We start from the raw sequence: 13,350 nt of genomic DNA, 5'->3' as shown, positions 1-13,350 counted from the left end.
CAGTTTAGGATCATTATGAGAATGGACATTTCTTTTTACTGCAGGATAAATTACAAGATCTGTCAAATAGGTTGGTGCTACAAAATGAAGCATAACACTGAATTCGATGAGAAGATACAACGGTAGCCACCTAAAAATTGTCTGTGCATCTGATAAATTGGTCAAACTACTTACACCAAAAATAATCTTGTCACCTTTATTTTGAACTGCCTGAAGTCGATCTGATAGCAGTGCTTTCCTATTAGCCAAGCTCAATAGGCGACACATTTTGGGCAAATTACACAAGTAAAAATGTTTCAATTTCACCACTGAATGAACACATGGCAAATAACGATCAAACAGTGCTCTTAAGTTGATGTCCGATTTAACAGGCATCAGAGCCATGCCCAGCTCTATTGATATTAGAAATGGCAGGGAGGCATCTTTAGGATGGTACTGTACGGATTGTTTTTTTTTTCCACTCACTCCCTGTTCTCCCCCCGCTTTTTTATTGACCTCTCCGGAATTAGATGGCCATGTCATGTAACCAGTTAAGGCTAATGATATGAAAGAGTAAAATGTAAAAATATCCACCGGTACTTTTTAGTGATGCATTGGCATTAAAGATATGCAAAACTCCGAGACCTCTTTACCAAGTGCTGTACTCTATAAATTAAAGCACACAATTATGTTGTAGTTATGAAAAGTATTACTGGGTGGGTGCACACTTTTACTTTGCTTCAGAGAATCCACAGCTTGAGTGTGGAAGGGCGTCAGGAACCATGAGTAGGGTCTACATTGCTGGGGTTGAACCTGGTTAAAAAAAAGTTTTGTAACCGGGCCACTTTCATTGGCATTGTAAAAGATTTGCGCAGAGGTGTGAGACTGGGTAAGAGTTTAAATGAGTGGGAAAGGGCTACACAAACGGAGTATGGCCATGTACACTCAAGTTTGGGAACAGTGGTCTAATGGCAGCCTGGCTCATTTTTAGTACTACGCCTTTTGGATGACTGTGCTGTTTGCTTGTCCTTTATCCATCTTCCTCCCTTTTTGAATCGAGGTCTGGAATGCATTTGGCTTTTGTGATGCCTCTTTCAATCTATAAAGTAGAATGCAGTTGTCATCAGTTTCTGCTGCGTTAGCTTAAGTGAGGCATATGTTTTGCAGCCAGGCTCAAGTATGATGGGATGAAGCCAAGGGTGCACAACAAGACTAGGAGGGTGCACTGAATGGCACAACATGCATGTAATAGTTCCCAATTTAATGGTCTCAATTTACTAACCTCGGAAGGATGAAGACCTGAGTTTGAACCAGTAATGTGTAGGCTTACCCAATCTGTGAGATGAGCGCTTAATGGGGGTTGTGGCTGATCAATGAAACCAATGGCCCTTGTTAGGGAGAATTCTCAGAAATGTGCGAATTCTCCTACCTTAGCGACCCCAGCAACTTTGCTGGATTTCGGGGACTTGATTTTTTCACCAGGAGAGAGAGACCTTTTTTTTCCCCCTCCACTCTCTCGCATTTAATGTGATTTTGATCACTGTTTCTTTTTGGTTGTGGAGTCTGACAAACTCCATAGGCATCATCTTTTACATTGTGTCGCACAGCACCCTCAGTGCAGTGACACAGGGAAGTCTTTCAGATTTCCCCAAGGTTTAAATACTTCTCTTGGATAAATTACTTTTTCCAAGAGCAGTGAAGTGAAATTGACTTTACTTTTGTAACTTTCTAGACCCAGCACACACAATCTTACAATAGGGTGGTGGAGGGGTTACTGTGTATCCGTTTGTCTAGTTTCTCATGTAAATCTTTTTTAAATCATGTTCTGAAGGGGATGGAGAACTTCTCCGGCATGGGGTCTGGCATGAATTCACATGCTCATGAATATTCCCCGTCGTCAGGCTGGGAATCCTGGGTAAAAGGAAAAAATCAGTTTCAGTTTAGTTTCTGAACTGTCTTTCTACTAATAACCGATCACTGGTCTCTGGGGTCATACGGCCCCCAGCCAATAACTGCCCTCTACCTAAGCCCCTCCTCTGGCAGCCATCTCCAGCTTTGGTAGCACGAAAAGTGGCAGTAGGACCAAGAAAAGAGCTGCAGATGGGTAGGAGGGAGGGTTTGCATGTGAATCCATGCCAGACCCTCGCTGGAGAACAACAGTTAAAGGTAAGTAACTTGTTCCTTCTCCAGCATGGGGTCTGGCATGGATTCACATGCTCATGAATACAAGAATACATGGCAGTACACACATGCACAACCACAGGAGGTGGCAACGCTCAACATTAAGCATTTCAACGACTCAACATTAAGCATCTCTTACCTCCTCACCAGGCTCACCTTCAAGAGAACAGGTTGCGCAGCACTGCCTGGCCGACTCTGGACTCCTCCCTGGAATCCCGGTCGACGCAGTAGAATCTTGTGAAGGTGTGCATCGACCTCCACGTAGCAGCCCTGCAGATGTCCAACAGGGGCACACCAGACAGGAACGCCGTAGTAGCAGCGATCGCTCTGGTTGAATGGGCTCTCGGACAGCCGGGCAACGGTTGGTTCGCCAACCGGTGACCATGCATGATGCAGCCGGAGAGCCATCTGGAAATGGAAGCCTTGGAGGGGGCCTTCCCTTGGTTCACAGCGCAAAAGTTCACAAACGGCTGTGATGTCTTCCGACAACTCTTCGTGCGGTCCACATAGAACTTCAGCGCTCTAGCTTGAGCCAGCTAGTGCAAAGTCCTCTCAGCCGGCGACAAAGGCGACGGGAAGAAAAAAGATAACACCAAGGGCTCGTTGAGATGGAAGTCCGACGGCACCTTGGGCATGAAGGAGGGGTGCGTTCTCAGCACTACCCTTGTCTCGTAGAATGTCAGGTATGGAGGTTTACAGGAGAGGGCCTGGCTCACTCCCACTTGTTGTGCGAAGGTGATGGCCACAAGAAACGCTGTAATCCACAATAGGAACTTTAGCGGCGCCGAATGCAAAGGCTCGAATGGAGGGCCCATGAGCCTGGTCAGCACCACATTGAGCTCCCACGCCGGTGCCGGAGCCTTCACCGGCGGGAACGAGCGGAACAGTCCTTTCATGAACTCCTTCACCAGGCAGTGCGACCACAGCGGCGACCGCCCCAGAGTTCTGGTGTAGCGGCAGATAGCCGCCAGATGAATTTTGATGGATGCATAAACCCCCCCCCCCCCCCCCCCCCCCCCCCGCCTTGGACAGCGACATCAAGTACGGCAGCACTTGAGGGGCCGTAATGCGTAGAGGGTTGATCTTCTGTGCACGGCACCAGACAGAGAACCTCTTCCATTTATGTCCATAGCACTTAAGAGTCGAGGAAACCCTGGCCTTGGCAAGTACCTCCTTGCAGTTCGCCGGGATATCGTAGCCTCCGAACTCTAGTGCTGCAGGAGCCAGGCCTGCAGGTTCAGCGACCCTGGGTTGTGGTGCAGGATCGTGCCTCCTTCCCTGGTGAGAAGGTCTGCGTCCGTCGGAAGCTTGACTGGAGGGGACGCTGACATGTCCAGAAGGTCCGGGTACCATATCTACCTCGGCCACGCTGGTGCGAAGAGGATCATCCTGCACCGGGACCGTCTGAGTTGACTGAGTCGCAGAAGCAACAGCAACGGTGGGAACGCATAGAGGAACAGGCTGTCCCAGGGGAAGGAGAATGCATCGCCCATGCTCCCCGGTTGGGGAAACCTGCTGGTGAACCTCCGGCACTTGGTGTTCGTCGCCGTCGCGAACACATCTATCTGGGGATTGCCCCATAGTTGGAATAGGAGATCCACTTGATCCTGCTGGAGCTCCCACTGAAGTTTACTTTTAACTACCGTGGTGTGCATTTACCGTGGGTTGCAGTAAAGCACCCAAGGGTGAAATTTTTGTCAAAATGGCACTGGTCGTCTTTTTTTCACCATTTCTTTGTGGAAAGATCCTTCTTGAGATTTATTCTGCGCGCCAAACCAGGTTTGAACCCCTTGTTCATTTTGTCCTTGGCGGGATTCGAGAGTGAAGCCCGCATCTGGCTCCACGGTGTCTGGCGGGGGCAGGAATCGAGGGAGGTACCCGAAACTCCCTGTGCTTAATCTCCTAGGAGACAGGAATGCACTCTTAAGTGATTGGCTGGCTAGCTGTCCAGCAAGGACAGCCACCCTGCTGGGGGACAGATAGCTAGACTGGAATGAATGGGAGAAACCTGCATAAAAAGCAAGGCTTTTGGCTTGGAAGGCAGAGTGACCACTGGACGAAGGAATCCAAAGAAGAACTTGAAGAGGACGCCTACTGCAACTCCTGGAACATTGGTTTGCCCGGTGAAGCCCGGGTGCTGTGCTAAAACTCCAATTTAGTTTTGACTAGAGAAGCCCTGCAAGTGCGACTTCTCCTCTTGAGTTGGTGGGACCAATCAACCCCAAAGTAAGCCACCTGGACATCCTCTCAGAGCTGTTTGAAATTCCACTGCAGTTGCTGCTGAAACTAAATAGCAGGGAGAGGAACACCAGATCGTGTCCATTGCTTTTAAGCTGGCCAAGAGCTCCGGACTCCCAGGAAGCAGGACTGACCAAGCCTGAGCCACCTCGAGAGTGCTGGACCCCAGATGCAATGAAAGCCCATCTCGACAGCCAGGAACCGCTGTGTTGCTATTTGCGGTAGATGCGAGGAGCTGAACACCGAAGTGCCACTTGTTTGAAGATTGCCGGTTGCAGTTGTTGACCGTCCCATTGCAGTGCAGGAGTCCCCAGAAGTCATCCCTCTTGTCCCCACGACTGAGGCCCAGGAACAACAGGATCTGCAGAGCTGCACAGGAACAGAAGCCATCTGCTGCACTTTTTCCTCAATCTAAAGGTACTGTACAGTCTAAGAACGTACCTCCTAGCTGTGTAACATCGCTTGTCCTTGTTGGAGACTTGTCTTGGTTACTCTATAGAGTTGCTGTCAGCTTCTTTACTTCACAAGCCTAATCAGCTTGTGTCCCTACTTTGATTTTATCTTTGCTACAAAGACTTCTAAAACATTGTGCAAGACTTTTTCTTACCTGCAAGAAGAGCTTCATTGGCTAGCCTGGCTCCCTGAATAACTCTTCTCTCCTCTGCTTAGGTGTTGTCTTCCTTCCAGGAAGGGGTTAACTGACTTTGCATTGGGGGTTATTTTGAAAGTACTTAACTGCTTAAGAATAATTGTGGGAATTCGTGTCTTATTCTAAAAACCTCTTTTCTTTAACACTCCTCTGTAGAATTTTTTTAATGCAACAGTGATATATTAATGTTCCCAGTACCCTAACTATTGAAGTCACCTGAGGGTGTAGGTAGTGTCTGTGGGCCATCCCAAAAGGCAACTTACTGATTTAGAAATATTAAGAGTGTGTATGTGTGTGTTGCTATTAAATTGCCCCTCCTGAAGAAGGCGTACTCTGACTGTTGAATTAATAATTGTTTAATCAAGAAACCTTGTGGACGAGTTTATTTTAATACTTGTAACTGTGAATCTCTGTGTAACTCCCCTACAGACTTATACCAAAGGTTGGGTTCCTATTGCCGGGAGGTCAGGGTTGTTGTAGTGCACCTAAAGGGTACTGCATAGAATCTTGCCCTACAGCCCTCTGACTTGGATCATAGGAAACAAAGTGGTTGGACATCACAATGGCAGTTTGATATTGGGGCATGGAGGATACAGATTCGTTTTGTAGCTAGCCATGTGTTTTCATGTTGAATATTGTATGCATTGAACATGTTGGGTGTATATTAAGCACAACCTTGCTTTTTGAGGCAAATAAGTGCTGTAGTTTGACTGGAGATGCCAGCATACATTTGATGGTTACAGGGTGAATGTAGAATGTAAGCTTCATAAACCCTTTCAGCATGTTTCCCAGCTTGATTTTATGATGTAGGAGATTTGATGTACAAGACGGACCATACATCTGTGATGAATAGTATTCTAGATACTCTCCAAGCACTGGGTCATTTATACTGTTCGGTTTGATCTTTTGTAAAATTGCTCACTGTGATTTACACACTTTAATGTGTTTTCCTTTCAATCCCAACATTTGTAGAGTAACCCTGGGAGTCCATATAACCTGGCATATGAATACAACTACGACTATGCTGTGGTCTTCAACATAATACTGTGGCTGATGCTCGCTCTTGCAATCGCTCTGATCGTCATCTCTTACAACCTCTGGAACATGGATCCTGGCTACGACAGCATCATTTACAGGATGACAAACCAGAAAATCAGAATGGACTGAGTCACAAGCATGATGCCAATTTTCAGCATAAATGCAGAGCAAGAAAATCCCTTTTCCCTGAAAGCAAGATTCATTGGGTTGGAACCTGCGCAGGCACTCTACATTTCAATGTCTCACTAAGGCTCAGAATCTGTCATCGCAAACCTTCAAACACCTCATGGACCATCCCATGTTGTGTAACAAATTGTCAGTGCTTGTACATACATTTGATGGTTTAAATGGAGATGCAAACATCTGCATGATTTTGTTGGGAAACATGGGCTGATATTTAGAATTGTTTTCAGTGAAGTAATATCTGCAATGTTCAGGGCTGTGTTGTTTTTAAAATAATTACACAGCCCGTGGAAACTGTACAATTTCATGATGCCTTTTATGTCATCAACTAACCACTGAGATCTTGAAAGAATGTGTCTGTGTACTATTGGCTTAATGTTGTCGCCACATTCCCGAATATCTTTGGACCTTTTGAAAATTAGGCACCTACATCACTTGCTGTGATGCAGATTCCTAACCAGGGCAACTCTGACGGAGACCAACTGGGCAATGTTGGTATATTTCAGTTTTGTAGGTAACTTGTGCATGCACGATTTGCTGGTTTCATAGGAGATGGGAGGCTGGTGGCAGGTTGTTTTTTCTGTTGGTGCTTTCCAAAGGCCTAGCATTTGAAATGGTACTATGGTCACCATGCAAAATGTACCAGGCGAGAGCAGCCCTCCATCTAAAGTTGAGCATTTCCAGTCCAGCGTTGCCTCTTTCCATAATCAAAAGGCATAAAGCATTCAGCTGTGTTATGGGCACAGCATTTGAGCGTATGCAGAGCGTACAGCTATGCCATTGTCGCCATTAGCTCACTTACATTGTTCATTTTAAATCTGCATTGTTTCTAAAGCTTTGTGATACAAGTAACTTCCCGCATGTTGCCCAAAAGTTGTCATCAAAGTCTGGCATCCAGGTACCTAATGTTAGGAAATTGATTATAAACTATGGCTTCAGGTGTCCTGCTTTGCATTTGTGAGGGAATGTGTGAAACATGTGGAATTTGTGTTTTTCATTGGAAAACACAAATTGAATGTTAGTGTGAAACACATAATACCGTAAAACGTTCTATGGGATATGATTGGAAATATGTGGTCCACATTGTGCATACCTGTTGTGAACCTTTAAGTTATTCTAAATGTCACCTAATGTGGCTGTGACAATTTTATTTATAGATCTTTATGAAACATACACTTGAGAACGAATGTCTAGGCTATCTGCACAGATAGTACAGAGTTGCAGTACTGTTAAATAGAAAGCCCAAGACACTGGTGGAACGATCTGGTCTGGTTTTACGTATAATTTGGGTAACTTCAATGGACTCCAATTAAGCAAGTGAGTGTAGAAGTTGGGTTATACAGATTTTGATCCTGCTGTCCTTAATGCTGGAATCTTTAGACCTGGCATGCCTTTTGTACATCCTGTTACACTGGTACATATGCATTCTGTATCGCAAAAATGGCAAACTATTTACATTGGCATCAGTAAAGGAGACTGCCTTTAAGGGGGACGGACCAGAGAGAAATACAGGGAAAGGGACCCAAAACGCTGATGCGCGTGCCATGGAGTGTGACTTCTAGGATAGACATGCATGTTGTGCTAAGTAAGGTGGATTGCTTCTGGTGATGGGTGTTAGAACATCTGAGAAACGTGATATTTGTTTGTTGGAGAAAGGGTATACGTAGATTACATAGCAGAAGGTTCACTCATAATTTAATTGAATTTCTTATAATGAATTTCACCACAAATATATTCAGTGTATTGGGTTAGGGTAATTGGTTGGCGGCTGCAAGGGGTCTCCCTCTGCATAGATTTGCAGTGAAATGTCTTTAAAATAAATCTATAGGAACAAAATCGTGTAAGATCCAAGGACACAAGGTTGCTGGCACCCTACAGTAGTGATATTAAATAATGATTGAAACCAGTATTCGAAAATAAATGTGTTCTTGAGGAATGGGGCTTTGCACCACATTGTATTCTGCTATCCAAAAAGACTTAACAACATGGCTTTAACAGCTGCGTTTTTGTTCACCAAGAAGTAGTCCCCAGACTTATCAAAGGTGCACTCCTTCTCTGGTATCTTGCTGAAATCATGACACAAACGTGAACATGCGTATTTACAAACCTAGGCATGCAGTGCTGCATCAGTGGTCTCAATGGCACAACCACATTTGTGGTCTAAGCTTTGAGGGTAAAGACACAAGTGTGTAAGCAATAATATGGGGGCCTCTGTTCTTTGATCTCTTTTTGCTTGGTATCCCATTGCCCCAACTTGCCCCCATTGACTTCCACACAGCCTCTGCACCCAAGTATTTCTTATGAACTCTTAATTTGAAAATTTTACCTGCAAACGTTCCCTGAGATTGTGGATAAAAACATGCAAAGCCACAAACCGCATATTCATATTTGCATCACAACCTTGATTGGTGAAGGCTGTGATTTGGTTCAAGCGAACCAGGAAATGGGCAATGAAGAATAATGCTATGTTGTTAAAATAGCAGGCCAGTTTAATCTGGGATATTGCAATGATTGGAAAAGGTACAGCATGTGCAGTCAGCTCTTGAGACATGAGCAGTTTTAGCGCCAGTTGCTTGAACGTTGTTACTGAATGGGCAGACAACTGTTCAAGATGTGTATTTCTTCTCAAATAACTTTTTTCATTGTTTTTGATAGTATGTTGCAAAGTTTTAAAAGATAATTTTCTGTTTTATTCTGTAAGATTGGACCACGTATTGTACCGAGAGTAAAACAAAATTCTAATAAAGTTATTGGGACTCAAAACATTCCTGTTATCCATCCTAGAATTGCAGCCAAAGGTGGTTTTATCCTGAACTAGTTCTAGAAAATCGGATTTATTTTTCTTTCCCTTTTAATGCTGGCCAAGAATTGTACAGGAACATCAAAGGGCACCAGTAACTGGACTATGGCTGCAGCATAAAATGAAGGGTAACTTGTCTAACACAACAGACGAGGTAACAAGAGGGTAGCAAAACGTTTAGTCTACAACAAAAGTGGGGCAGCAAGAGTAGTCTGGAGGAGGATTGCAGAGTGTTGGTCCGCAACAATGATTGTACAGATTCTGTGAGTGTGCCAGATTCCAGTCCTTAGCCAGTATGAAAAGGCGATACAGTTAGTGTTTTGGAGGAAAACGTGCCACAGGAAGAATATATACTTATTAACTGTGTGCCAAACAGCACCTGACTTGCTGATTTCTCAAGTAGTTGTGTAGTAGAGCTACGGAAGTCTTCTGGTGTGAGTGTTGTTTGGGACCTATAGTAGTTCAATAAATGGCAATAGAGCATACAAATGGGGATTTGGGGTCCCTTTTTTGTTGCGATATTAAATGAGTTCAGAATCGGTCTTTTGTAGTTGTCATGGTAAACTGGATCTTCGTTTGGGGCTTGAGTCACCCAAAAGGATTTGTGGCATGCTGTTGGAAATCCAGCCAGTGTGTGTAAAAAAAGGCTCTAGTTATTTTCCTCTTCCTGTCCGTCCTACGAGTATAATGTGGGTTACAGTTGATGCTGCTTCTGAAGGACAATGAATAATCTCTTTCTATGATGAATAAGAATGAAAATGCACTCGCCTTATTATTTATCCCAAACTCTTCCCCCTGAGCAAGCATAGTTTTTTTTTTTTTTTAAGTTATCTGGATTTACTTTCCGAAAATGGGGGCCTTTGTCTGCCATCTTTTAGTCGATGGAAGTTCCTCATGAAACTGCAAATTTCTCACTGTAGCAACATGCTCTGCTCTCTTCCCCTGGTATCGGTCCGAAATGTTGATTAAATAATGCTGAATGTGTGTTTACTGCACATTCGGCGGCAAACAAAATTCTGAATCCCATTACACTGAACAATGAGTTCAAGGGTTACAGGGGTGTCCCCCCTGCCCACCTTGTTAGTTGGAATGTGTTCGAGGATTGCAGGGGTGTCCCCCGCTTCCATTGCATGGATAGCGGGGGACAATACATTTGGAAGGGAACTGAAGCCGCAGGTATAGAGGGGAGTCTGCGGCACACATAGAAGTGTGCCGCCGAAAGGTAATTGGATATATAAAGGGGAAGTGGGTATGGGGATGCGGGAAAACGTGATATGTGATCACTGTACCTTGCTGTTTTTCCAATCTGCATTTTCTTTGGATTTTCGTTGGCACAGTGATCACATAGATCCCTTTTTTCCACATACAACTGTATCTGAGTATGGCTTAGAACTTGTAAGCTTATAAAAGTATCATAAAGTCAGGCTCGTCCTGTAGGTAGTAGCACCCTGGGGAATTGCTGAAACTAGTGCAGACCACAGAGGCAATGGATTCAGACTTGGAGGCTTGACTGGATTATCCTGAGCTGATCATTGTGTCACTGACACCCCAAAGAAGCTAGAGCTCCCTTTAGACAAAAAGGATCTATTCTTGCAAGATTTTTCTTCACAAGTGCATAGGCTGTATCGAAATTCCCGCTAAGGTTTTTTTTTGAGGCAGCCTCCACAAGCTAAGGGGAGTATACACAGGAGGGAGAGCCCAACACAGACCCAGGACTAAGGGCTATAAATAAATGTGTACAAAGAGGGGTTTTGTCCTGGCTGTAGGAGTCGGAGCTAATTACAACTTATTTATTTCAAGTCAACGTTGTAGAGTATTCACTACCCTTCGGTGGCACTATTTATGCATATCCTAGGGTAGGTGTACATGAAGGAGAATAATAATCCACATGTGCTAGCTTCTTTACGAGGGGAGGAACAGCTTTTATTAAGTAACTGTCCTTCGCCCATATAACAGACCACAATTCAAACAAATATAAGCAGTAAGCTTAGATCAAAGCCCAAAACAAATTGATGCATGAACACGCTGCATGGTAACAGTGATAGATAGAGACACGAATAAAAAGACATCTTATTGGTTCTAATACATTCTGTTCTTCTCATTGTAGACCATGTTTTAAACAAGTTCACCTAACCAAAGTGGAACTAACATAACCTATTGTTCCTCTAAAATGAAGATCTTTGAAGGGTCTAACATAGCCAGGCTAAAGGGTGACCAAAATAATGGATCGACATCACTGAAATGAATCTAAACTAAGGTTTTAAGGGGACCTAACAACACCAGAAGAGGGTGAAAGTGTCCCAGGAAGTTTCGGCTTTCAGTGTGTCACAGCCTTCTTCATGGAGCCAAGGAAAGGAGTCCCCTGCAGAAAATAAAGGGGAACTAAGGTTACTACATATGATGTATAAAGAATAATGTAAAAGCATAGTGGTTAAAAGCCATGTACATTAACATGTCATTGTCAAAGGTACAGGACCCAAATAGATAAAAACACTAGTTTACTTCTATTGGTGGTCAAGTACTGACCTTTCACCGGACTGAGTCCTAAGTGGGAGCCAGAGGCTATGGATGTTTAGAATCTGATGAATTCCTCATCTGGGATGTGGTGCATTAAACTGCAGCGAAGAGCTGGATGGACGGAAAACGGAGAAGGGCTATGATGAGTGATTGACCCCTGTGTTTCACCAATACAAGAGGACATGAACTGATCACATGTGATTACATAGAAAATGAGAGCAAGGCGGAAGGTACCTTGAGGTTGTGAAACAAAAATCCAGCATGGGCATCTGTAATTTCTGGATGATAAACGTACTGGAAATGCGTGCTGGAGGGGCCTAGCGCGCGGTGAAGGAGCGGTGCTGCACGAGTCTGTGAGATCGAAAAAGAAATACAGAATGATTGGTCCGCGTGCGCACACAGTAATAGCAGGGTGTTAAAGGTAGTTAGCCTAGCACTGGCAGGCTGACGAAAAAGGGAGTTCTGTACCTGCCGTTCAGGAGCCACTGTAAATGCGTTGATTCGGGACCTAGCTGGATCCCAGAATGTAGCTGTGTTCCACAGGATGTTAGTGCGCAGGTGCAGTAAAGGGAATGCTGCACCTCCGCGCATGCGAGATGGAAGCAAAGTCATGGCAACCAAAGGCGAATAACACGGGGGGAAAGGAACTAATCTCATGCCGGCGTGAGCTACAGCAGAGGAAAAGTCCTGCTTTGGGCGCTGCTGGGAGGTACTTGTTACACTGTGAGGAAGGCGCTACAGGGCAGGGTACACGGTGTGTGGCCTGGCATTACAGGCTCGGCGAGGCAGTATGAGAGGGGCCATTAAGAGTGTTTCTGGGGTTGTGCCTTGTTAAGACTCATAGTTGTAGCCTGGAGTTTGTACATCCACCATGACTCTTTGAAGTTAAGGGAATTGGTGATGTTACTGGTGTTGTGTACTTTGTCTGCAACCCACCATATGAAATTGTCTGGGCCATGCTGAAGTTCAAGGAAGTGTGGTACCAGTGGTGCCGTGATGGTTTTACACCGAATACGGGACCAGTGTTCCCCAATTCTTTAATGTACTGGGCTCGATGTTTGCCCCACATATCGTAAACCACAGGGGCGTTCAATGATGTAGATCACGTTGCTTGATTTGCCATTTGAAAAGTGCCTTAATTTCCACTCCTTACTGCCTATGTGGAAGGTCGTCATTTTTTTAGTCTGTTTGCATGTTGTGCAATTTCCACAGGGATGGTGCCCATTGATTTCTCTCAGGTTCCACAAAGAGGATCGGGTAGTCTTTTTGCTCATCCTGGCATGGGTGAGCATGTCCTTCAAATTTTTAGATCTCTTCAATGCCATTCTTGGCATAGGTTCATCAGGTAAGCTGAGCTGAATAAGTGGCCAGAAGTTTATTAGTCCTTTAAGTTTAGTAGTACTAGGTCGAAATGTGGTGACGCAAGCCATGATGTTATCTTCCTGGGTGTCATGGGCTTTAGGTAAGAGTAGAGCTTCTCTAGGCGTAAATCTAGCCCTCTTCTGTGTGTCTCTAAGCAGTTTTTTAGGGTAGCCTCTAGCTTTCAACTTGTCTTCCAGGGCTGACGCATTCTTTTTAAATTCTGAGATGTCTGTGCAGTTTCTACGGACTCATAAAAACTGGCCACACGGGAGGTTATTTCTCAGATTGCACGGATGGTTGCTTTTGTAGTGAAGTACTGTATTGCGGTCGGTCTCCTTCTTAAACATGGTACATTCCAATTGATTGTTTTTGGGTCTAATAGTCAAATCCAAGAAGTTGATAC

The 13,350-nt window shown here is 44.6% G+C and overlaps 1 protein-coding gene across 1 annotated transcript in view; it reads left to right on the top strand.

Annotated features, from left to right (window-relative positions):
• ATP6AP2 (ATPase H+ transporting accessory protein 2) overlaps positions 1-9,031 on the top strand; it is a 252,460-nt gene extending 243,429 nt beyond the window's left edge. Inside the window, exon 9 of the mRNA XM_069636540.1 lies at positions 6,020-9,031. Within this exon, the coding sequence (XP_069492641.1) occupies positions 6,020-6,214 (195 nt within the window). The 3' untranslated portion in view covers positions 6,215-9,031. The remainder of the gene's footprint in view (positions 1-6,019) is intronic.
• Positions 9,032-13,350: the final 4,319 nt, after the last annotated feature.

The sequence above is a fragment of the Ambystoma mexicanum genome, chromosome 7p (genome assembly GCF_040938575.1).
Source record: "Ambystoma mexicanum isolate Mex_15411 chromosome 7p, UKY_AmexF1_1, whole genome shotgun sequence".
Classification (NCBI taxonomy): domain Eukaryota; kingdom Metazoa; phylum Chordata; class Amphibia; order Caudata; family Ambystomatidae; genus Ambystoma; species Ambystoma mexicanum.
Note: the sequence above shows the minus strand (reverse complement) of the source record. Positions and strands in the feature narration are given on the sequence as shown.